This window comes from Manacus vitellinus, unplaced genomic scaffold (assembly GCF_001715985.3).
Source record: "Manacus vitellinus isolate BGI_N305 unplaced genomic scaffold, ASM171598v3 scaffold_28_pilon, whole genome shotgun sequence".
Classification (NCBI taxonomy): domain Eukaryota; kingdom Metazoa; phylum Chordata; class Aves; order Passeriformes; family Pipridae; genus Manacus; species Manacus vitellinus.
Window position 1 is genome coordinate 3,923,389 of NW_021940122.1, and position 24,051 is coordinate 3,947,439.

The following is a 24,051-nucleotide window of genomic DNA, read 5'->3' on the forward strand; positions in this document are numbered from 1 at the left end:
ATGTTCCTCCCTCCAGGTCTGAGGAAATAGTTCACAAAAAATCCCAGGAAGAGAGGTGTGTTCATGTTTCTCTTGTTTATAACAAGCCAATTAAAGCAGTATTTATTTTGGTTAATTTCAGCTATTTTGTGAATGTAGCAGCTTCAAAGACAGACTGTGGATGAAAACAGCCATCTTGGAGCTGAATCAAATCTGATAAATATGTATAAAAAAAAAAGCTTTTCTTTATCGTGTGGAATCTTCCCACAAGATCTGTAGGAGTAGGATCTTCAGCTCAGTAAATCTGTCCGTGAAGTGATGCTGCAGGGACAGATCCAGTGCTTTGGGTTTGATTTGGGTTTTGCCAAACGAAGTGTTCATTTGGAGTATTGTAGTTCCCAAATGCCCATAGCCTGCAAGATAACTGCATGTCATTGAAAGGATATTTTGACTTGATGTTCCTTCTGGCTTTGCTTTTAGTTTTCCACAAGAAGTAGGTTGCAAAATCAGGATTTTAAATAATTGCTAAAAGTTACTGGTAATTTCGAGCCATTTTGTAATGAAGGCAGAAATGGGCACCAGAATGTAGAATGGTACAGAGTCTTCCTCAAATTTTATGAATATTTGAATGTGTACTTTTGTTTAAGATCCCAACCCAACCTCCCTTGATAAGTGGACAACTTGTTTGAAGTTGTCTTTTTAATGCAGTTCCCACTGAATGCCTAGGCTGGGTTTGGTACTTGTCCAACTTAACTTTGAATTTTGGACAGGGCTAAAAAAAAGGCCATTTAGATTAGGTGTTGCACTCTTTTTTTTTGTAAATTAACTCTATCTTCCTCCAGCTTAGCAGAGGACATTTAGTTTATATGATTTGTAGTGTGAGTTAAAAGGGCTTTCATTTAAAGACTTTACATAAAAACAAGATTATAGGAAAGTAAATGAACACCTGAAAGAAAACACCCCAAAGGCGTTTTTCTTTCTGTCTACAGGAGATGCCTGTTAATCATCTGGGATACTTTCCTCTGTTTTTGCTTCAGGCAAGGAAAGTTAGGCAGCTGACCTTAATACAGTGATGCACTTGTTTTCTAGAAATGAGCTACAGGACACTCCATTTTTTTTCTAGAAACCTTTCCATTCTGTGATTCTTCTTGTTTTTTTTTTCTTAATTTCTCTGTCCACTGCTTTCAGCTGTGGAAGTACTGTAGTCAGTGAGAGCTTGGAAGCTCTCTGCAGGCAGCAGTCCTCTCAGACTGGTTCTGTCAAATACCTGCCTTTTCCCACTTAGCTCCAGTCACCTGAGAAAGGTAAGTCAGGAGCTGTATCCTGTGCTGACTGGACCTTGTGATATGAAGGGCAGCCAGCCTCAGGGGATGACCAGGTTTGTAAAATGAGGCCTTGAGACCTCCACATCTGTCTGCCTTTGACACTCAGAAGAGCAAGCAACGTCTGAAGTTTTGTGGCTAAGTTTCTAAAGAAAGCATCTAGTTTTGAGTGAAGAAATCAGAAAAATGCTAAAACACATGCAGAGCATGCTCTGGCCAGCTTAGGGCTGTAGCCTTCTCCCTATTCCTGTGCTATTGCTGTCATGGCAAAGCCTACTACCAGTGCCCTGTTGCATGTATCTATATGTGATGTGCACCCACATCATGGATTATAAGAAGAAATGTGACTGGTCAGGCACACCTTCAACATTAGAAGTGACCACTGTGCCACTATGAAGCCTTGAATGGTATCTTCTTCACTTCAGGATATTCCATAATCTTTCTGCTGCGTCTTTAATGTTTAGAAATCTAACCCAAATGGTGTTGAAACCATGGCTATGTGTGCAGCTGCTGCCACTGGTTTCAGTAGAGTAGGGTGATGCAACAAATCGAATGCCCAAAGACACTCATAAGAAGGGAGAAGAAAACCATTTCAGAAAGTGTGCCAAAAATAGAGATGGTTTAGCAGATCAAATTAATCTCAGATAGTTTTATAAATATTTAATCTAGATCACTTTTATGGGGGAGGGTATGAGAAGAAGAGGTAAAAGAAAATTTGAAATTTAGAGTAATAGTTTAATTAAAAGCATTATTATAGAGAGCTAGTTACAACTCATTTAAAATATATGTGAATGAGATTTTGTTTTCTGATAAAAATAATGCTTTTCAGTTTTCTGTATTTCAGACAATGCTAACTCTGGTTGGTGTTTCCACTTAGCTCTCATTAACTTGGATTTAGTTGTGAGATGGGCAGGACCTAAGAGAAGAGGGACTCCAATTAAAAGAATAAATGGTTATGCAGTAAGCTTTGTAGTTAAGAACTTTATATTGTATTGGAGCAAGTTCTGCCATAGCCATTAATCTTATTTTCATTGATAAAGTCAGCTAATTACAATATTAATACACTGTAGAAGGGGTGCTGTCTTTTTAAACAAAGTGTTTCAAAAAGATTTTATTATTGTTGTTGTTATTTTTAAAGAGCATGCCTCATACTTCTTTCTTAAATTTTCCTTTTCTGGGGGAGACCTGAAGTGTGATCTTTTGTTTCTCCATAAGCATAATGAAATCTCACTTTCCAATAAATATACTTATTTTTTTTCTCCTTAGAAAAAATACTAAAAAGCACATTGCAACATTTGTTGGACAGTTTGTGTCCTGCCCTACCGCAGTGCCCATAGACTGGGGCTGTGAGGGTTTTTTTGTTTGGTTTTAATACAAACAGCACCTGCTGATGGCCTTTGTTTATAAAGGTTTAAAAATATAAAGGAGTCTTTATTGTTTAAAGCTTCAATACTACTGGTTTGAATTGCTTCACTGTAAAGGCTTCTGCGTTTTTTTGAGAAGGCAAATGACCAAAGTCCCTTGATTGAACAGTAGAAGAACGAGGCGTGGATATCTAGTTGGCCTGGGAAGACTTTCTGCAACTGGCCGTGTATTGCTTGGGTAGCTATTAGAAGGCAGACAGGGGGCAGTCAGAGGCTAAGTTGCCCTTTTCAATATGGATATCCATGGTGGTAACTCCCGTGGTGACGGTAGTCGTCTTGGTAACCTTCCTGGTATCCCTGGTGGTAGCTATGGTAGCCATACCCACCGTACTCATCATCTGGGCACTGCATGCCGAGCGACTGCTGAATTGTCATCTCCTGCCGCCGAAGCTGCATGGAATCAATCAGGTCATACACAATTGCCATAGACCACATTGGAGAAGGATACCAGGACTTGACGTTTCCATCTTTCCCCACTAGAAGCATGGAGAAATATTCTGGGCTAATTTGAAAATAATTTCGGATGTCTTTCACCAAGTTAGCTGGGATGTCTTCTCGGTCTACAGTTGAGCTTCCTAGAAAGGGATCACATAAAATCAGCATTGATGTTTTGTTTAAGCAGTGATGATGGTTTGTAGGTAAGCAAGTTAGCAACATGAGACAGGATACAGCCCAATAGTTGGCAATGTAAGGTGCTTGTAATTCACAAGTTCAGGATTTCCTGGATCCAAAATGAAGTTGCTCTACTGTGAACTAAGGATGTATTTTTAACAGTTTTGTTTTAGATTTAGTAAACTTGTCCTTTTTCTCTAGGCTGAAGCTACTGTAGTGTGGTACATCTTTTTTTCACCCAACTTCTTTGACTACTATGCAGCTTGTGTCACCAATTCATGTATTGCAGAAGGCATATGTGAACAACAGTTGTGGTGAAAGAAATCACAAGAATTGAAGTGTGATAGAAGAATTGAAGGATGAATTTGCTGGGTCATTAATGGCATTATAGAACCTCACTCATGATATGTGAGGTGTGGTAGATGTCATGTCCACTTCAAAGTACATGTTCTAGTGCAAATCTGGTGAACTCCAAGCTTTTAAGTGTGAAGTCTGTGTTGGGTAAATGAGTAGAAACTATAACACAACTAAGATCAGTGGGCACATATATACATAGTTGGCTTGGCAGCTGAATGCTTACAAAGTGGCATCCTGCCTTACAGATTTGAGATTCTCTGAAGGAGGTCAGCAAGCAGGTGGTTAAGGGTGGCCTGGCTGTTACAGATTAAGTGGATTTCCAGAAGGCTTCAAAAGGTACTTTGATGGTTTAGTTGAAAAGCAGAAACAAGGTGGGAGTGAACGATCACCTGGAGTGGAGGGAGGTCATCAGTGAAGTTCTGTGATTTTGCTGGGACTGGTGCTGGTCAGTGTATTTGTAAATAATGCATGTAAGGTATGAGGATGGAGGTTAGGAGGTATACTGAGGATGTGAAGTATACTGAGGATGTGAGGCATTGCAGAAGATCCTTGTAAGTCTGTGTGACTGATTAGTAAAATTAGAGAAGAAATTCTATTCAGATTGAAGAGATACACATGGTGAAAATTTTTCTGACTCCCCATAAGAAATGATGAAGATTGACCATCACCACTTGGCAGTGAGATCTTAGGGCTATGAAGGAGTTTCATGAAAGGCTAGTTCAGTGCTCACTAATGACCAAAAGCAAAACCAGATGTTATAAACCATGAGGAAAATAATAACAAAACAGTATTATTATGCTACTTTGGAAACCCGTTGTTTGTGTGCATCTTAAGCACTGCATGAAATTCTGGTTCTCTCACCTCAGAAGACTACAGTAGAACTGGGAAAAAAAAGTCAGAAAGGCAGCAAGGTTGATTGCAGATTGGGAATCAACTCTGTATGATTTTATGTCCAAGTAAGTGGGGACTGCAATCTGTCGTGTAGATGGGTTGGGAGAGGTCTGCAGAATTGTGAATCTCACTACAGGGATGGATAGGAATTAAATGTTTACCTTTTTCCCCACACAAGAAATAAGGAGCATCAAACAAAGCTACGGGGGTCATATTCAGGACAGATAAAAGGTACCTCTGTAGAGGTTCTCACAGGAGAACACATGCTAGGAGTTAACATGGATCAAAGGGACATTAGACAAGTACATAGAAAAGAGGACTCTTGATCTTTATAGGAACTATAACCAAGATCATGAAGCCTTCGGTGAAAAATAAGCAGAGGCTGCAAGAACGTTGATGGAAGAAGTGTGACATTTGCTTCTTCTGTTCTTATTCGTTCTTATACATGGACTTAATGTTCCTCTGCTATAGAAGGACTAGGATGTTTTCAAGCACAGAGCAAGCAGTTGGAACAGAGATGGGATAAATGAGCTCCTTTCTGTCTCTGTTCTTCTACTGATGGAGACAGTTGTTTGGATTAGGTAGTAGAGGAACCTGTAGCATTTGAAAAGTACCCTGACAGTGACCTCTCCTGAGAATATCTAGTTGAAGTAGCCTGCTGAGATGCAAGTGGAATACTTAAGGGGTACTTATAGGAAAGACAGAGAAAGAAAGACTTTTTACCAGGGCTCATAGAGACAAGTCAGGGGGTAATAGTTTTAAACTGAAAGAGGGTAGATTTAGATTTGATTTAAGGAAGAGATTTTTTAGGATAAGGGAGGTGTGACACAGGAACAGATTGCCCAGATGGATGCCCCATCTCTGGAAGAGTTCAAGGCCAGGTTAGATGGGGCTTTGAGCAACCCAGTCAAGTGAAAGATGTCCCTGCCTATGGCAGGGGGTTGGAACTTGATGATCTTTAAGAGGTTCTATTCACTCCAAGCCATTCTATGAATATGAATGAGGAGAATCTGCTGAGTGTGTGTTCTATTAGCCCTGCAAACTCTTGAGCATGTAAAAGACACAGACATTCCTTTGACAGCAAGGCTGGCAGAGGAGTGTACTGGGGAATGTAAATTTAGGTGAGATAAAAGTGTGAGTTAGCTTCTAGATATTTGTGCTTTTATGTCCTGAAGAACCTATATAAGGTTTAGCACAGAAACACTAAGAAAGCTTTTTGTTTGGTTTTGTGTCATCTTATGTCTTAAAAGAAACAAAACAAAAGAGAAAAACTGTCAATCCCTCTAAAGAAATTACAGCAAAGAAGCACTCAGCACTGTGTAATGCCCTTCATGGCTAGTACTGAAGAAACTGGGAACTGTTGCTTACCATTAATTGGATACAACTCTAAGACGCCTCCAATATCTTCTCCAAGTCCTAGCAGTTTGAGAATAGTTATGTGGCGCAGACCTGTGAAGGAAATACAGAAGGTTGTGAGTCAGACCAGATCTTTCTGTTCATCCTTGGGCAGATTTCAGTTTCATCAGCCAGGTCTGTGCTTGCTAAATTAGGGCCCAGTCTCAGCCAGCCCTCTAGAAGGAAGAGTTACTGATTTCTGTGGAGTCTCTGCCAGTCACATCACCTGTCTCAAACACAGGGATGAACTGGTGTGTTGCATGAATCATGAATCAGTTGCATAAAAGCAGTTGCTGGTGTCCCAAGGACAGCAGTGTGGTGCTGTGGTTCTGTAGCATAGGGATACAAGCATCAGATATGCCAGTAAATTGCAGAGGCCATTCTCCAAATCCGTAATGTTTCTGCACTGTTTTGTTCACTAGTAAAGCTTTTACTTGTCATACACACTGCAACAAATTATTTAGAGGCAATATAATCTATCCCAGTTAAACTCTGAGTGAGGGGAAATAGCTTATGACAGGTACTCACTTCTTTCATTTGTGCTGCACAGAGGCTTGGACTGTTGCCTCTGCTTTGAAGAAAGACCTTAGGGATGGCAGAAACTGCTCATGTAAAATGCATCTGTACAATCTAAAAAATCTTTGATGTAACTGTTTTACAACTTGGAAGTAAGATGCTTGGAAACATACCACTTAGTTAAAACTCATGTTGACAAAGGCTTTAGAAACTCACTGGATCTCCTTCAAGCTGTCCCTAAAAGGGTGGGGATAATAACTGTTTTGGTTACATTCCATTCTTCAGAAAGCATTTTACAGTGGTCCATGTTGCAGTTTACTTTGGTAGTTACGAAATGAGATGACGCTGATGCTCTGAATGAAAGCCAGGTGACTATGAATGAACAATGATACTATGTAGATCTCCCTTCAGGTGTAATTGGAATGTAGTGATATAGCAGCTGTTGAATGGAACCTGTTTCATTCTACTGTGGGAGTCAAGTCTACACCCTGTATGGTACTGGCATTTCTAGGAACTTAATGAGTAAGTCTCTCTGCGCTTCATTATGAAAAGACAGAAGAGTGTTTCTGGGTCTTGCTCTTAGTTGCCTGCTGGAGGAGCCCATGTCTCTCCACTGACTATGTAGTTGGATCATTAAGTACCTACTTATGGGTCTGGGAGGGCCTTTATTGGATTAAAGTGGCTTCCATTAATATTTTTACCTGTTTGGGCAATGAAGCAGCAAGGAAAAGAAAAAAAACCCTGTATGTCCATACATCTCTCTGATACCTGGCCCAGTTCTGAGCTGGATGTTACAGGATCTGCCCTTCCCAAAGCATTTTATTTATGTTGTTCATTTGTGCAGTACAAAAAAGAAAATACTACTGTTCTCCTGAAGTACAAGCCTGGAGAGAAGCTTTGGAGCACTAGCATTTTCTGCCTCACACAAATGATTCCATGGAACACTTTGTTTAGCTGTCGGTGTGCTGTACTACCTGCTTAACAAACCTTTTCTGTTTGAATTTGGAGGAAACTTTTCAGTTATCAGACTCCTCAGACTGTCTATGTTCAGACTTCAGCGATGGAATGCATCACATCATCAGGAAGGATGTGGTTTGGGGGAGCAAGAATATAATTTCTTTTGACTCACCAAAATTGCAGGCTTGTCCACTGAGAGCAGCAAGCTGCTGGGAATAAGCCCAATCTTCATCACTGGGAGCAGAGATCACTACCAGCCTCCTTCTCCATCTGAACCTGAAAAGAGAGTGACAGGGCGTGGTCATGACATGTGACTCAAATTGTCTCAGCATTTTCATTTGCTGTAGGCTGACATGTCATACCTCTCACGACTTGTCAGTAACAGCTGGATGGGAAATATTCCCAGTTCTGTCTGTCACTGGGAGAAGGTAAAGCTTGGTTTGAATTTTGTAATTCCAAAACTTTCATAGAAACACCTGCAGTGCCACTGCTTCACCAAACAAACATTTCAAAGCTCACAGTCTTTGCTCAAAGCCCCCTTCAGTAGTTACAGCAATGCAGAGAAGTGTGTATTTAAGAGAGAAAGATTCCTGTGGAATTCCTCACTAGACATTTAGCTTTTACGTCAGTCACCACTGCTGGAACTGCACAGTTATTTTGCAGTTCAAGGGCTGTCTGAGAATTAGGGTGTATCTTCATTTCAGACATAACTCATACTTCTGTGTAAATAATCACTGACCTCCTTTTTTTTCCTGTACCACATTTGCTCCAAATACCTTTAACAGGGCTTTAAATCTGAGCTTGCTTATAAGTATGTGGTTGTGTGAGCCTATGGCTATGTAAGGCATGCATGGGGCAATAAGATAAACCTTGAAATATTTCTTTAGTAGGGGCTGCACCATCTAACAAAGATTTTGCACAAAAAGGTCCTTCCATTTTCCTGTCAAGGAAAGGCAGTGCCATAAGGACACTTGAAACCTTTAAAAATTCTAACTCTAGGGGATTTAAATACTCCCTCAACAACTTCTTTTTTGAATATAGATACTTCTCCACTTAACCTAAAGAAAACAGATTTATAGGAATTTGCAAAGCTGCAGAGATATTTTTATAGCAGGAAATGATCTTTTAAATGGATGCAGATGTTACTCCGTTATAATAATAGCCTACTTTTCTGCAGCACCATGTGAAGATCTCAAAATAAGGGATAATGCAATGGGTCAATTCTACTTCACTTGAGAGAAGCTGAAGATATGGTGAAACTTGCTCAGTCACAGAATAAGTTGTTAAAAGAACAGTGTATACTGATGTCTTTGTCTTGTTGATTGATACTTATATGTATTTTTACAAATAAAAATGAAATCCTTGAAAAGCAAACCACCCCCATTTTAATCTTTCCCAGGAGGAACAGCAAAGACGTGTGTGTGTACAGTTATGTGAACAGGAATGAGAAGCATTAAGAATCACACATGTGATGTGAAGGAAAGGAGGGAAATTTTGTGTCATTATTCTAAAAATGTGTAACAAAATAATCTTTGTGATATTTTGTATAGAAAAGCACCTGGCCACATATGAACAGTGACTGAGAACGTAGATGTTGGATCATATTTTGCCTGGGGCAAAACTGTGAGTTTCTCTGAGATGGTCTTAAATTGCTTCCTATTTTTTTAATTATCTCCTTCAGCGATGCACAGAGCCAAAAAGTGTTGAAAGCCACTCAAGCTATTTATTCCCTCACTCCAGGCAATCTGTATACTTGGTGTGCTTGTCTGGGCCTATGTTTTACTGAGAAATTAATTCAGTTGGTCTGTCACAGCTGCTGCTTCACCAACACTAACATACAGACTGATGCCTTATTTCTGACATCAGAAGCCATGGACCAATACTCCTGACAAATCTGCCATGCCTTTCCTGTGTACATCCTTTCTTCCTCTTCTAGCTGTTTTGCATTCTGTTCTGATTTGTGAGCCCAGAGAGCAGTACAGGCAGTGTTGTCCCCACTGTTACAGGAGACCTCCCTCCCAAACTCAAGGTCCTCCTCCTTACACATGTGGATTTTAAGCATTACTCAAGCCGGCTCTGGCTCTCATGGTCTCCTTTCATGCCAGCCAGGCTTCTTAAGAACAATATTTGCATTATTATAACTGACCTCTCCAATGAGCAACACCAGGGAGATGATGCCAGGGCTCTTGTTCAACTGGGAACATAACCTTGGACAAAGCTGGAATGAATCTTGCTGGGAATCTGACCAGTTAATGTTGCTAGAGAAGTCTACCCAATATTTAAAGCCTGATGCTTCTTTCACAGGCAACAAATGCATTCTGTGCAGTGCAAGTTCTGTTTATAGATGCAACATTCTGTATTTTTTGGACCTGTTTTTCTAATGTGTGTTTATTGCTAGGGCGATTTCCAAGCAAAGAAGGATTTGGGGCCCATCCCTTTCCAGAATACAAGCCTCTTTCTTGTGTTGATCAGCTGTTTCCAAACTGTGGTTCTTCTTGGTGGTCTTGGGGATGAATCACTGAGACCTAAACAGGAGGTGGTGAGGTGGGTGGGGTGGATCTTGTTAAAGGTTCCCTTTCTGTTGAAGTGGCCATAGAATTTTAAAATGTTTATGAACCAACAACCTATTCATTTACTTGTTGCTCCTTTCCTCCCTCATCAGAATCCAATGTGCTGCCTTAGTTATTTTTAAAGCCATCTGGCATTAATGGTGTATTCCCACGGATTCCAACAGTATGTAAGGAGGATGCAGCTGTAACAGGTAAAGCCTACCTAGAGTGATAGGTGATAATTTCATGTAAATTATCCTGTGACAGAGAGGGCTGTAGCTGCACAGCTCTTCTGTGGATCTGAATTCCCACAGTCCAGACATATTTATTGCCTAGAATTTAGGTCTCACAAGTAGAGCAATAATATGGCATATAGAGATTGCATAAACAAAACTCTCTTTCTGCAAAAGGTCTCTCAAACATTTTGCAAGAGACATCTGTCAGACCTTTAATAATATGCATGACTAATACTGGCCAAGACCAACTGTTATCTCAAGCAGGATAAAAAGGAAGTTACAGAGAATTAATTGCTGATTTGAAGTACATGGAAGGGATTAGAATGGGATTAATGAGACTGGGATGGTTGATGATCGAAACACATAAACACTGTGCTTCATACTTTCAAAGCACTGAGCTAACATCTGTGAATTAATCCTTATTTGCTCTTCTAATGTAAATCAGTGTTATCATCTCCATGTCATGATGGGAGGAACTGAGGTACTGAAAGTCAGTGTCCAAAGAAGGTGCAGTCAGTCAGGAAACATCCTTCTTGACTTCCGGTATTCTGTGCAAGACTGCATTCGGTTCTGGCTGTGTCTCTCTATTTGCTTAACACTGGAAATACTGAGTAATTTATATTTAAAAATCACAGAAATAGTTGTATGGGTATTTTTCCTGTAAAACAATAATCAGTAGAACTAGCAGCAGATAAGAACAGAAGATAATACCTGGATAAGAAGCTCTCAAGGGATTGTTTCTTATCTTCTTTGCAGACGATGCCCTCTTTTTTCTGTCTTTCCATGTCTTTAATTCGTGACTGGAAGGTGTCAATCAAATCAAACACAGACTTCATTGCTATGGGTACTTCATAGTATTGCTGTTAAGAAAAAAAAACAGATGAATATAAGGATGCTCATATTAGCAGCCTTTCTGCATGCATCACAGCACCATAGGAATATAGAGATTTAAGTAGTCCTATTTACACACAGGTAACAAAGCTTAAAACAAGTTAGAAACCATGGAAAATATTATTGCTTTTGCAGTCAGACTGCCCTTTGGAAGTGGCATATTTTCAGTATTTGCCCAATGTGATAAGGCCAGGACATTGCAGGCAAAAAATTATTATTATATTCTTCTGTCAGGCCATTCAACTAGAGGATTGTCCATATGCACTGTGCTGGCATCCCTTTGAGTGGCCAAACTGCATGCTTTAGAATGCTGGGTACTACATTAAAACCCCTGTCAGCTGGGGGTCCTGTTTCTCACCATTCCAGCAGAAATCCACAATTCCTGAAATCCCCTAAGCACAGAAAATGAAGATAGCTACAAAATTCCTGAAAATTTCTTGCTGCTCTTTTTCTTCTCTCCCAACAATGACCAAGTCCAGCATCGGTCTCTTATGTACCTCATGTAAAAGGCTGCAATGTAATTTCCTGAAAATTATTTTTTTTCATATTATTTCAATGCCTTTTCTTTGAAGAGTTGAAACCTCACCTTGACCTTCATGTCAATGTCTGTAAGCACCATGAAAAAGTCATTGTAGGTCATCCCATATTCTTTCCTCAACTCGCTGATGAGCTGCTGGTCCACAAGGTCTTCATCCTCTATCACTTTCATGGGCTTTTCATTATCTTAATGTGAGACAAAGGAGAAATAAAAATAGTTGTGGAATCACACAGCACTCTGCCTTTAATTTCAAACTTGAAAGAAAGGGGAAAATTAATTTCCCAGAAGCCTTCTTCCTGCTGCATAGTCAAGATATTAAAAACCATCAGTATGGTATTATGACTTTTAACTGTCCAGTTTTCAGTCCCAATGTTCTTTGAAAATCAGTCTATCTTAGGGCACGTGCACTTCAATATTTAACATTTCTTCATTCTTTTGAAAAATCTTCCTTTTTCCTGGAAAGATCTTTTAGATTTCTTTGGTATTATCTCATTCATGTATATGCATGTACTAATCATTTCACCAGCTTCTGAAATGCAGCCATTTCTGGAAAAGACAGTAGAAATTTTGGCAATGTGCACCATGTGCAAATGAAACAGCATGGATAATTTAGGTCAGTAAAATATAGCTAGAACAGCTTGAGGTTGGCCAGGGCACTAGAGTTAACCTTGCCAGTCTTAAAAAAATTACATGCAAAGTTTAGTGACTACAAGAAATCAGAAACTGTTTAATGTGTTTTGAATGCTGCAGTCTTAAGAGCACACTTCTCTATAGACCCTGCTTTGGCACTCCCTTCTCCATCTGTGTGCTGATGTCTTTCCTATTCTAGCACCCTGACAGACCAAACCTTAATTCTGAGAACGTTTTGTACCTAGTCAGTGCTCCACCCCAGGAAAACATTCCTAAACATTTGAAGAGAAAAAGACCTCTGAAGACAGAGATTTGAAGACAAGCCTGTGGAGGTACTGAGGTTCCTTACTTCCCGTGGAACCGGGGTGTATTGGGGTCATGTCCTGAAAGCCTCCCTGTCATCAGCTCAGCCTCAGCTCCAGCATCCAGCACAGTCCTATATAACTGCAACAGTGCTGGAACAAGCCTCTGTATGCAACCGTGGGCCTGGAAAACTAGAGACAAACTAAATCACACACGAAGGGAAATGTCACCTGGGCACCCAAGAGCTCCCGGCAAACATTACTTGTCTATACCCTATGACACCACTATGAGTATTATTATTCATAGTCTCAGAAATCCCAGCCATGGCTTAAGTGACCTGCCTGAAGTCAGAGACATGAGAGGTGATCAAGAGGTAAAATCCAGAGGTACAACTTGCTAGTCCCCCGCTCCATAATTATTCACCAGAAAATAGAGATGAGATTGATTATCCAAGTTGATCACACAGCAACAGAAAATAATTGATGCATTATACAACAAAGCATTCTAACTAATTTTTTAAACATCCATAGCCTTTAAGGCTGTTTCAAAATTTGCCGTAGGTCCAATCTGTGTATAGACTGAAAGAAACTTCTGAATTAAAATTTTGGGAAAATATCTGAATCAGAATCTGACCTTTAGGTTTCACACTTTGAACCCTCTTCTTACAGAATAAAAGCCAAGCCAGCAAATGTTAAAATTTGGTTATACTAATCAAGCTATAGATGTAATATATATGTTTTTTTATGGATATATGTACCTCAGTTGAAAGTTTTGTAAAGAATTAACAGGCAATGTTATCAATTTCCCATTGGGTGGGTTGCTGCATATGCTAGTTGGTTATTCACTTCATAAAACATATGTAAATCATGTATCAATGCTTCATAAGCGAGGTTTACATGTTACTAATGGCAAGCATGACCATTAAAACACAGACCAAAGAATCATATTTAAAAGCAAAAATTATCTCATTGGCCTAGATGGAGGTAGAATAGTGCAAAAATTGTTATTGTGAAATTTGATGTACAGCAGTACCTTAGACCAACCAACCCATGGCATTCTTCTGCTTTATACTCTAGATAACAGTATGAAGTTAGCACTTTAGAGTTTCGTTGTTGGGAGATCTTCTTTCAAAACTTATGATAAAAAGAAGAAAATTAAATTACAGAGTGTGATGCAGAAAAACGTTTCAAGGAAAAAAATAATGCCACAAAGGCTGGCCTGCCTTCCAAACTTGGAAGTGATTTCTATGGAGAAAAAAAAAATAATTTAATCTAATTGCCTCTTTCCAATTCACTACTTGTCCCTGACCTCAACCTCATCTGGGTTCAGCATGACAAACCACAGGAGTTGAGACTGTCTGCTGCTACCTGCAAAATTCTCACTCCCTTTGCTTTTTCTAGAAAGGTCATTGAAAGAGTGTGGAAATGTTTCTCCATATATCTTTGGCAGCTAGACAGGCTGGGAAGATGAGTTACTGTTTAGAAGTGACACTCAGCTTTTGTGTCATTCCAGTGGGAAACTGGGAAATACTCTTTGGTTTCACTATGAGCTGATCTTGGCCAGTGTCAATGAGCTCTTTCATTCACTAGTTCTAAATGTGTTTGAAATTTCAAGTGAAAAGTCTTTTCTGTGGACTTTTTTGTTGTTGTCTGTTTGTATTGCAATCCAAGATGCAGCACTCCGAGCTGACCTCATCATGCTGGGTGCTCAGGCTTCTCACTATAGCATGCATGCTGTGAACAAAACGTTTCTTAGGAGAAACTTTTGCTGCCTCTGGTGGTGACAGAGAGTGAGTCTTGAAGACGCCATGCAAACAGGAAGGGTAGGGGAGAAGGAGAGGTAGAACAGAAAGGTGTTTGTATTATTTGAACTTTCTAAAAAGCTCAGGATTTGGTGTTTTGAGCAGCACTGTAAGATGAACTTCATGTAAGGCTTAACCTATACCCCTCTAAGTTTCCTGAATTTCTTGAACAATATAATTTCTTCTGTGAGAATTCAGCTGTTATATACACTCATGTGGTTTGGGGAAAGTTTGGATGTAGGTTAAGTTTGGAACTGAAAGAGTATGGTCTATGTCAGAGTGAATATCTGTTTATTAGCCAGACTAGAAGCTAAATATAACCCTAAGCAGTCCACTGACAGGCAGATGGGTCTAGGTACACAAAAAGTGTCCTTGAGTAACCTTGGCCTGATGTGGAAAATCCTGTACTGCTCCCGATTTGTCATGGAGGTGCACAAATGGACAGTCTGGCAGGATTTGTTACTCACTGTCATTCAGGAACACAAGGCTAGGTCCCCTGTTAGGTCCTGTCCCTCTGAGAGTAGCAGAGGCACAGCTGGAAGCCAGACATAAATCTGTGATCTTCTGGCCAGTTATATGCCCAACCTGCAACACCCTGGAGCTGGTGTGGTCCTGAGCTTTCTGTTCTGTCACACATCTCTCCCCAAAGTTTGGTAAAACCAGATGAACTTTGAGGGGAAAGCTGTGGTGCACTTATAAGCAAAACTAACAGCTTTTATTCTATTTGTAGAATAGAATTCTAGAATATTTGTATTTCTTCAGCTTCATCCAGCAAAGCATTCACAGTGCTGTTAACTTTTAGATGCAGACAGCAATGAAATATTGCACATGATTCAAGAGACAGCTAAGCTTAAGTGCTTTGCTGGACTGGGACCCGAAATCTTTGTCCAAACATTATTATTATGATAGGAATGGTTTTCACTGGCTTTGGTGAGTGCTTCCCCAGGACCTGAACACTGAGAGCAGTTGTTTCAAAGCTGCCTAAGAGAAATGGATCCCCAGTGTCACCTGTCTATATGGGAACTCTATATGTAAAGAAAGTGGCACGAAATATGTCTGAATGAGCTACTTTGCAGGTCCTGCGCAGTCTGATTATAGTGCCTCCAAAACCTCTGGCTCCAATGAGATGAACCTCTTTACAATAGCCAGCAATATAGCAGTCACAGTGATGGGTATCTTTTTTCACAGGGAAAGAGAGGTGATAGGGCTTCAAATGGTAAATCTTTAAATATCAAGTATGCTGATGCAAATTTTTAAGGTTGTCCATACCTAGAGGCTGTGGTTGAAATCTTCTAAAAATAATACCTGTTTACCAAAACAGAGAGGAAAATACACCTGGACCTCTCCTTGCTGTGGGGGCTGATCTTGCAAAAGAAAGGAACTCATGGCAAAGGTTCTAACTATCACCCTACTCTGTCCTGGGTTTAACTAGTGTACGCCTCTGAAGAATAAAGAATTCCAGGACCCTGTGAGGAGTACAAAGGCATGAGAAAATATTATATGGCAGTGGGGAGATAATGATGTTGAACTTCAAAATGGGATTAACTTGGGCCAATTTTTTAATATACCCTCAAACAATTCCCTTCAGTGTTTCCTACCCCCAATCTTCTCTCCTTCATGACAACAGTCAGTTTCTTTAAGTATCTAGCCACCTATGGCTGATGTCTTGCAAAAACCAAGGGCAGGAAGGCATTGTATTAGTGCAGTCTTTAAGTTGGACAGTGTGGTTGGTATTCAGGATATTGGTAGAACTCAGCCTAATTTCCTCTTTCTGTCCCATGCCCTAATCTCATTTTTTTTCCACCTTTTCACTGTTCCACTGTTTTACTGGCTTTAAGAATTCCCACAAAGAAAGCTGAAGGTGCTCAAGTTACAGCACTGGAAACCTAACCATGGAAAATACCAGAGACACTTATGTAAATATAACAGGGAGGTAGTTAGCATGGAAGGAGGAGGAATGGGTTTGAAAGTCAACTGGACCACAGCAACAGATCCTGCTTAGATTTTGACCCAAGCTGGGTCTTCCTTTGTTGTCTATATTGTGCCCATGAGATGTAAAGAAATCATTAAAAAAAAAAAAAAGAACCTAGCTGGAAGTGGTCAATTTTCATGCTGCTGTTGTTCATGGTGCCAAAAATTGTAATGACTGAGATCTTCCTCGTTGCCATCTTGCAGAAGCTCTCCAGATACTCGTCTCGCTGCTGTACGTACATGGTGTTGTCCGCCTTGGGGGTTGTGATCAGCTGGTTGGTGGCAGAGATAAAAGCTTGTTTAGTATAAGGAATGAAGCAGATGAGTATTTTACTGAAGGAGAAATAGTCACTGTTTGCAAATTGGGCTCTCTTTCTCATAAAGCTGTTATTTATTTTGCCTTCAGGCCCAGGCCTAACCCAAAGGTGTTCAGTCAGCCACAGGAAAACTTTTGGCAGCATGTCTAGCTGGTTGCATAAGCTCCTCCACTGTCTCTCCACAATTCTGGTAGAAGAAAGCATTGGATTTTACAGAACACCGTATGCTTTCCTATTATCCGTTGCCCTACCAGTCCTACCAGGTCCCCCTCACAGCCTTCAGTGGTGCCATGAATCTAGGATTCCTGTTACTCACTCACAGTGGGAGCGCTGGGAACATGGCAGCTGCTCTGGCCTTATCCCATGGTCCAGGCAGGGCTCCCAGTGGCTATTTTGTCTGTCAAGGGGTGAGTGAATAGGGCTACATGAATACTTATGTAACTGATGGCCATATAAGAAGACCTTGAAGACTTGCTAAGGCCACTGTGATCTCATCTGAAAATGGCTGATTTAGCTTTTGTTTGTTCTAAGCCATTTTGATGTCTTTTGGGACTTATATTTGCTAGAAGACACAGCTAGGGGGGGAGAGGAAGAAGAGGAATAATTACAACAACAAAAGTATAAAAACTCTATATGGTTTGTAGTACTTATTTCAAAGCCTTCTAAGAATTGCAAAGATTTAACTTATAAAAAATTTAAAGCACGTGACTTAGATCCTTCATCAGCGACTGGGATGCAAAATATTCCAGGGAAGGTGTGCATGTGTAACACCATTTGGTGGTCCTATGCAGCAGTTTCCAGCAGAAGGCGGCTAGGGATGCTGCAGATCTAGCAATGTAATCCTTCTGTGAATCCTTGCAGTGAACTGCAATCAACCACCTGCCACTGATCCCCCAAACATAAAGGGAGCTGGAATCTGGATCCAAATTTTATGGTTTAAGGTCACAAATAATCACCAGAATCCTTCAATTGCAAACTTATGCTTTAGTCTGTAACAGGTGGAATCATTTTCTAGCTGCCTTCTGAAGTTTGTAGGGCCTGGAGGTTAATTTTTATGATACACTCTTTATAAATCCAATTCATCAATTTACTGAAATGTAAAATATATTTCTGGCCTTAAAAGATCTGTCTCTCATTTATGCAAAGGCCCCTGGCACGACTACAACACTAGAACATGAAGGTGAATGAGAGTCAGACACAAAGAGGATTTGATTTCTGGGCTATAGCATGTAGCACGTTGCTTTTAAATGGCATAGAAATGCTTAAATGGAACTAAAAAGGGTCATGAAAAGGATTTGAGGACTGAGATCAAAACCAGACCATGGGTTTTGTATTGTCCTCCTAGTTTTGGAGGTCATAAGCTGGAAAGCAGAGGCAGGCCTGAATTTGATCTGCTTCATCAAACCTTGTAGAACAAAGCAGGGATCATTTAAGAGGCAAAGCAAACTGCAAATCAAAGCTTTGTGCCAGGACTGTTTTAACCCAGGCATTATATACGCTATATCTATCTGTGTTTGCATTGTAGAATCACAGAATGGTTTGGGTTGGAAGGGACCTTCAAGATCCCCGAATTCCAACCCCTCTGCCATGGGCAGGGGCACCTTCCATTAAACTAGGTTTCTCAAAACCCCATCCAGCCTAGCCTTGAACACTTCCAGGGTTGGGGTATCCACAGCTTCCACTCTCTCTTTTCTTTATACGCTCCCTTTAGGTACTGGGAGGCTGCTATATAAACTGTCAGTCTGCATTTCATCACCACAGGGAAATAAACAAAGAACCCAAACTCACTAAGCCAGAATTTCTCAACATTAGTAAGACTGCAATAAAAGCTCCATTATAGAGAGATGGGGCTACAGGACTCAAAATCGATACCTTTTTTTTTTTAGTTTCTGCACCTGGGACCTATATTTGTCATTACTTGAACTTAACCCAGAATAGCTTTCAAAAATCTGGATGTTTGAAATTCACACTGAAATCTTAAATCCTTAATGATCTAGAATTTAAAAACCCATGTCCCTCTCAAAAGACCTTTGGAAAAGGACTGAAGCAATGTCCTTGGGAACCAGTCTATTAAGGCATCTGAAAGATGCAAAAGCAAGAGGGAAAAAATTGCTTAGACACACTTCTGCAGCAGTGTGGCTTAAGTCTCCAGGGGAGGGTTTAAAGACTCATGAATGATAGAGTTCATCTAACTGGAGGGACTGACCCTAATGGAACAGAGCAGTTTGATAGGAAGGGATGCAAATAGGCATATGTGTGGGTTCAAAGAATCTTGAGAAGTTCTCTTTTTTCCACATGTTCCATTCATGGCAAAGAGATAGTAGAGTTCAGCCACTGCTTTTACTAATAACCAAATCAAACCTATTCACCAAGGCTGAGGATGATTTTAGGTTCTGGAAAAGTGAAGTGCAGCGTGGCATAGTCATGTGTCTTCAGTGAGTTTTGGCCTGACAACCTGAGATTGTGCAACTCTTTTCTTGGAGATCCAGCTGAGAAGTAGCCTAGTATCAGAAGGTTCAAATTTCAGACAACCCTTTAAGTTGCCAGGACTGTGGTGGTGTAATGAATTAGCAGCCTGACATCTGTGAGCTCTGCTTTTGGCTCTTTTTTTCCAAGTTTGTTTTTATTTGTCCTGATGCTACACATATTCTTGAAAGTCACAACATTGAGACCAAATGTCAAAGATCCCAACTTCTGCATAATTTCTCGAGCTTTTCATTTGGCTAAATATTATTTAACAAGTAACTAAGAGATATTATTTGCAAAATTTAGTCAAGTTCAAATTTTTCAAATATATGGTTTTTTTCCACTTCCAGTGCTAGCCCTACAGCTGGAAGAATGGAGGGGAGGAGAAGAAAGTTGCCTTCTGTTCAGGTCCATGAATCATCAGCAGAATAATTAATTAAATTCCAGAGGTTGGAATCTTAACTTGGCATCTTAGCTTGGCATTTTAGCTATTTGTATTGGAATATGGAGCATGAAAGTCAAAGGTGTGTTTTGACACTGACTATCAGACAATAACTGTGAAACAGGCCAGCTTGCAGTAGAATAATTGCAAAAATAATCAGCTTCCACAATAATATTTTTAAATAACTGTTTATCGAAGTGTACCCTTCAGGATATGTCCCATCTGCCAGAAAAAACATTTCTATTACAACTAGAACTGTTTCCTGTCCCAGGTGAAGTGGTTTTTATGATAAGTAGTTGGAAAAACATACAGCACTATTAAACCCAGGGACAAGTAACTCCAGATCACGCTGAAGTTCTCAGACCTGAAAACTTATTATAGTGTTATTGTTTAATAAAAACGGCAGGAGAACAAAACCAAACCAAAATAAATTCTGCACAGGACCTCTGAAGATGTCTGGGAGATTTGAATGCCAAATTCCCATTAGATCTTAATCCCAAGTTCCCCATCCCTCAGGGCATCTGATCACAAGCCTTTGTGCATATCTTCAGTCAGACATGCACTAGTATTGCCAAAACACCTGGCTTGCTTCCAGTTTTAGGACACCAGCACCAATATGAAGCAGGTGTGCCAGCTGGCAGGACATGCTGAGCATTGAAATGTGGTAACATTGGCAAGTTCCCTAAAGTGGTGAATGGGTGTAATCCACACTGGAACCTCATTTTATTGATCATACTGATACAGATCCTGACACCTACATATCCACTGGAAATAAGATAATCTGATGGCTATATGGTGGCTCATGGAGGTGACTGGGAAGAGGTTTTAGTTTAATTTTTGGTTGCTGCCTATAAGATTTCCAATATGAGTCTGCAAAACCTTCCATGTTGAATATGGTTGTTTGGGTCTAGAAATTTTACCGCTTGAACAAAAGCACCAAAAAGAGTAATATAAAACCACCATAAACTTACAGTTCCACATATTCCTGCCAGGAGGGAGATATGACTTCATTTAGGTAATAAGATTCAGATGAACAAGTTACTTACAATGAGCCGCCTTTTGCCTTCAAAATATTCCAGGAGGTTGGTTGCTGATTTTCTGGGAGGCTGTAGGAAAGGCTTCTTATTGGGCTTGGGAAAATCCTCATTTTCAGTCCTGCTCCCCTTCTTATTCTTCTTGCTGCGGTCTTTGTCCTGCTTGCTCTTTTTCTCAGCTTTGTCCTTCTTGGACTGCTTTTCACTCTTCTGCTGCTTGTCAGGTCTGTCCTTCTTCTTCTTCTTCTCAGGTTTATCCATTCGCTCATGCTTCTTTGATTCTTTTCCTTTCTTTGGGGGAATATTTCCCACTGCAAACTGTTCCTCTAAATGGGAACTAGCAGGCTTGCTCGGGTCATATTTATCCTCATATTCATTACTCAGTATCTTTTCTTGGGCCTTCTTTTTTGGTGGTTTAGTCTTAACTGGTTTGTGTTGCCCTGGTGTGACATTCAGGTCCCTATGGTTATAGTCCTTTCTATCTGTTCTGTTATCTTTAAATCTGCCCACATTTGCCTTTGTATAGTGCACTGAGGGAGCTGTTGGGACTTCTGTGAAACTGTCATAGCGGGCAGCTTTGTTTGGTTTCCGTGTGGCTGCCTGTTGTTTCTCCGACTGTCCGCGCTGACGGTCCCTGCGGTTTGCTTTCCACACAGGAGAGTAGAAGTCCTCAGAGGCTGTGACTCGTGGAGTGGTGGCATCAGGGGCTACTGGCAGCCTGTGGTACTCTGTGGTGGAATGTGACTTTGTGGTCCAGGTCCTCTGTGTGGTGGGGAGGGATGTAGTTGTTGTAGACCGGCTTGCTGTTGTCACTGCACGGGTGGTGGCACGAGTAGTTGTGGTGGTGGGAGGGAGAGTAGTGGTCCTTACTGTAGGCAGAGGAGTGGCCACTGTGGTTGTCATTGGTTTCCTCACTGTTTTGATCCTTATTGGCTGATTATTGTTCTTCCTTGGCTCCTCCTTCCTTGCTGACACCTGGGCATGTTCACCACCAGGGGTAGGCTGAGTGCTGCCCCCATTATTGCCTTCCTCAACCACTTGCCCCTCTACCCCAGCTGCTTTGCAAGTCTGAATGAAGCCCTTCTGCCTCATCTTCTCAATTTTTCTTATGGGGTTCTGATCAATGACTTCATACATGGCCTCTAGCCTGACTGGATAAGGATACCTTTCCTCTACCTGCAGAGTTTTCTTCAACAGTACCATGCCAAATTTCCCTTTCTCCAGTTTCAGAAAGCTCATGAGCTTAGGGATGAGGGCAGGATCTAGTGGCTGTTCCAGGATTTTTCCTTCATTGGTTATCCTTCTGACTTTTCCCCCTTCTTCCCCTTCTTCATGGAACAACACAATCTGCTGGATGTGCCTCTCGGCCAGTTCACAGTAAACATCATTTTTCAGCAGGCTCATCATGAGCCGGTAGTAGCCCTCAGAGGCATGGGGGGCAGAAATGACCCACACCCGATTTTTCCCTGCAAAGCTGGCCAGGACATTGGGAGAACTTGACCCTGAAGGGAAACGTACCACTCGTGACTGTGAGGCAGAGGATATCCCTTCGTCCTTAATCATCTCAGACTTGGAGTATTTGGCTGCAGCTGTGAGTCTCTGTACCCATCTCATTCTGGTCCCCATGCCCCTGGCCTGGGAACGTGCGTCCCCTTGGAGGAGATTGGCAGGTGGTTTTGGAGGTGTGGAAGAATCCCTCTTGGAGACAGGGTGTTGAGGATTTGGACTTGAATTCCTCAGGGATGCTCCAGACCTTCTTAGGACACTGCTCGAAGCCCTGTAAGCCAGAGGCACTTTCCTTACTCCATGGCTCCCTCTCTCTGCCAGCCTCTCTGTCTTCTCAGAGCCACACACTAGCCATGCTGCCCACAGCAGGGCTAAGCTGAGAGCTGGCCTCCAGTTCATTGTGCAATCTGTATAAGGAGGGGGAGGAGAAAAAGAAAAAGTTAGGTGGTAACAGTATGATGATACCTTGCACAAGTGATAAGAAAAGCAAAGCATAGGCTGGCTGATTTTGTGATTTATAAGTGCTGATTACACCTCAGTCCTGCCCTAGTGGCTTTGTACATTTTACAGTTATTTTTGGAAAAACACAATTTTATAAAAAAATGAGATCATCCTTCTGTAACATGATATTGTCTATCCAAAAGGACACTGTGATCTGCATCCTTCTTTCTCTCTGTCTCGCTCATGCTCTCACTATACACACATGCAGACACACAGAGAAAGGGTCCCGTACCTAGAGCAGAAAGCCAAGAAGTTGACTTGAAACTTACACTTCCAGAGATGAGGTTTCACGTCTTTTTCCTTTAAAAGGAGACCATACAGCTTTGCTGCTGCTTAGTGATTTATCTTTGCACAGCCCAACAGGTTCCAAAGCCTGTCTTATGTATCTTTTAACTCTCTTCTTCACCTTCTTGACAAGCAGGATGAGGTTAGTGGAAATTTCCTTTGTGATCTCTGCTTCTCCATTTACCTGCAGGTCTGGATTTTTGCTGTGCCGGTTATCCACACAGGCAGGGATTTCATTTAAGGAAAGGGAACTCCTGGCTGCTCCAAGTCTCTCTGTTTTATACTTCCCTTCCCACTCCTTGCTTCCTCAGTCCCGTTTAGCTCCTTTGTTTCCAGAGAGGAAAGCACCAGCACTAATATATTTTCCAGGCTGAAGAAAAACACAGGAATGTGATGCTGAAAAAAAAGAAAGGACGCTTCTCTTTCCCCTTTCTCCACACTTTGACAAAAGCAAATTGTAAAACACTCGTCTTTTTTTCTTCTTGGCTGGCGGTGGTCCCAGAAATGTCAGGGCAACCCCAGCCCTGCTCCGAACCCGCCTCAGACAACGGTGGCCACTGGAAATGGGGGAAACTTCACTCAGGATTTAACAGCTCAGCAGAACCCGCCTCCTCCCCAGTCTGACACAGGGAGGGAGGAGGAGGAAGGCTCAGGGGGCTGAAACACTGCACAGCATCACAGAGCACTTCAGAGAGGGTGACTCCAGCCTTAACTCTTTCCTTCACGCATCCCAGCTCCCTGGTGTTCTCCAACCCCAGCTTTCTCTTTCCTCCCATTTAACGGACACTAGTTGGATAAAAAAATAGTCCTGTGAGAAGTGCGTTTCTCCATCGGTATCAATAACAGCTCTGGTGTTTAAGAATTATTATTTTTTAACCTCATAATTTCTGCCTCCTGTTCCCCCTTTCCTTCTTTTTTTATCACTTTCTGGGAGTTCCTCAGTGAAATCCAATTTCTCTTCACTTTCCAACCAATTTCTCTTTCAAGTCTTTGCGTGTGTCAGTATATTCTTTCCTGCAAACATCATATGGGCATAGCTGTTTGTTAATTTGTAGTTTTTAAAGAGATATCAGCTTGTTTACTACTGAACTGAAATTAGGGTCATATGTATTTCCCATGAATGTGCAC

At 41.1% G+C, this 24,051-nt stretch overlaps 2 protein-coding genes across 2 annotated transcripts in view; one reads left to right on the forward strand and one right to left on the reverse strand.

The window, feature by feature from the left end:
* Positions 1 to 24,051, forward strand: part of SLC35A5 (solute carrier family 35 member A5) — a 65,160-nt gene that overhangs the window by 12,568 nt on the left and 28,541 nt on the right. The gene's annotated exons all lie outside the window — the stretch shown is intronic.
* Positions 2,016 to 23,524, reverse strand: CCDC80 (coiled-coil domain containing 80). The gene is made up of 8 exons (XM_018074646.2): positions 22,908 to 23,524; positions 20,644 to 22,544; positions 16,488 to 16,644; positions 11,716 to 11,852; positions 10,950 to 11,098; positions 7,626 to 7,729; positions 5,954 to 6,034; positions 2,016 to 3,300 (listed from the first exon to the last, which is right to left on the reverse strand). The coding sequence occupies exons 2-8, from the start codon at positions 22,534 to 22,536 to the stop codon at positions 2,954 to 2,956; spliced, it is 2,868 nt and encodes a 955-aa protein (XP_017930135.1). The 5' UTR covers positions 22,537 to 22,544; positions 22,908 to 23,524; the 3' UTR covers positions 2,016 to 2,953.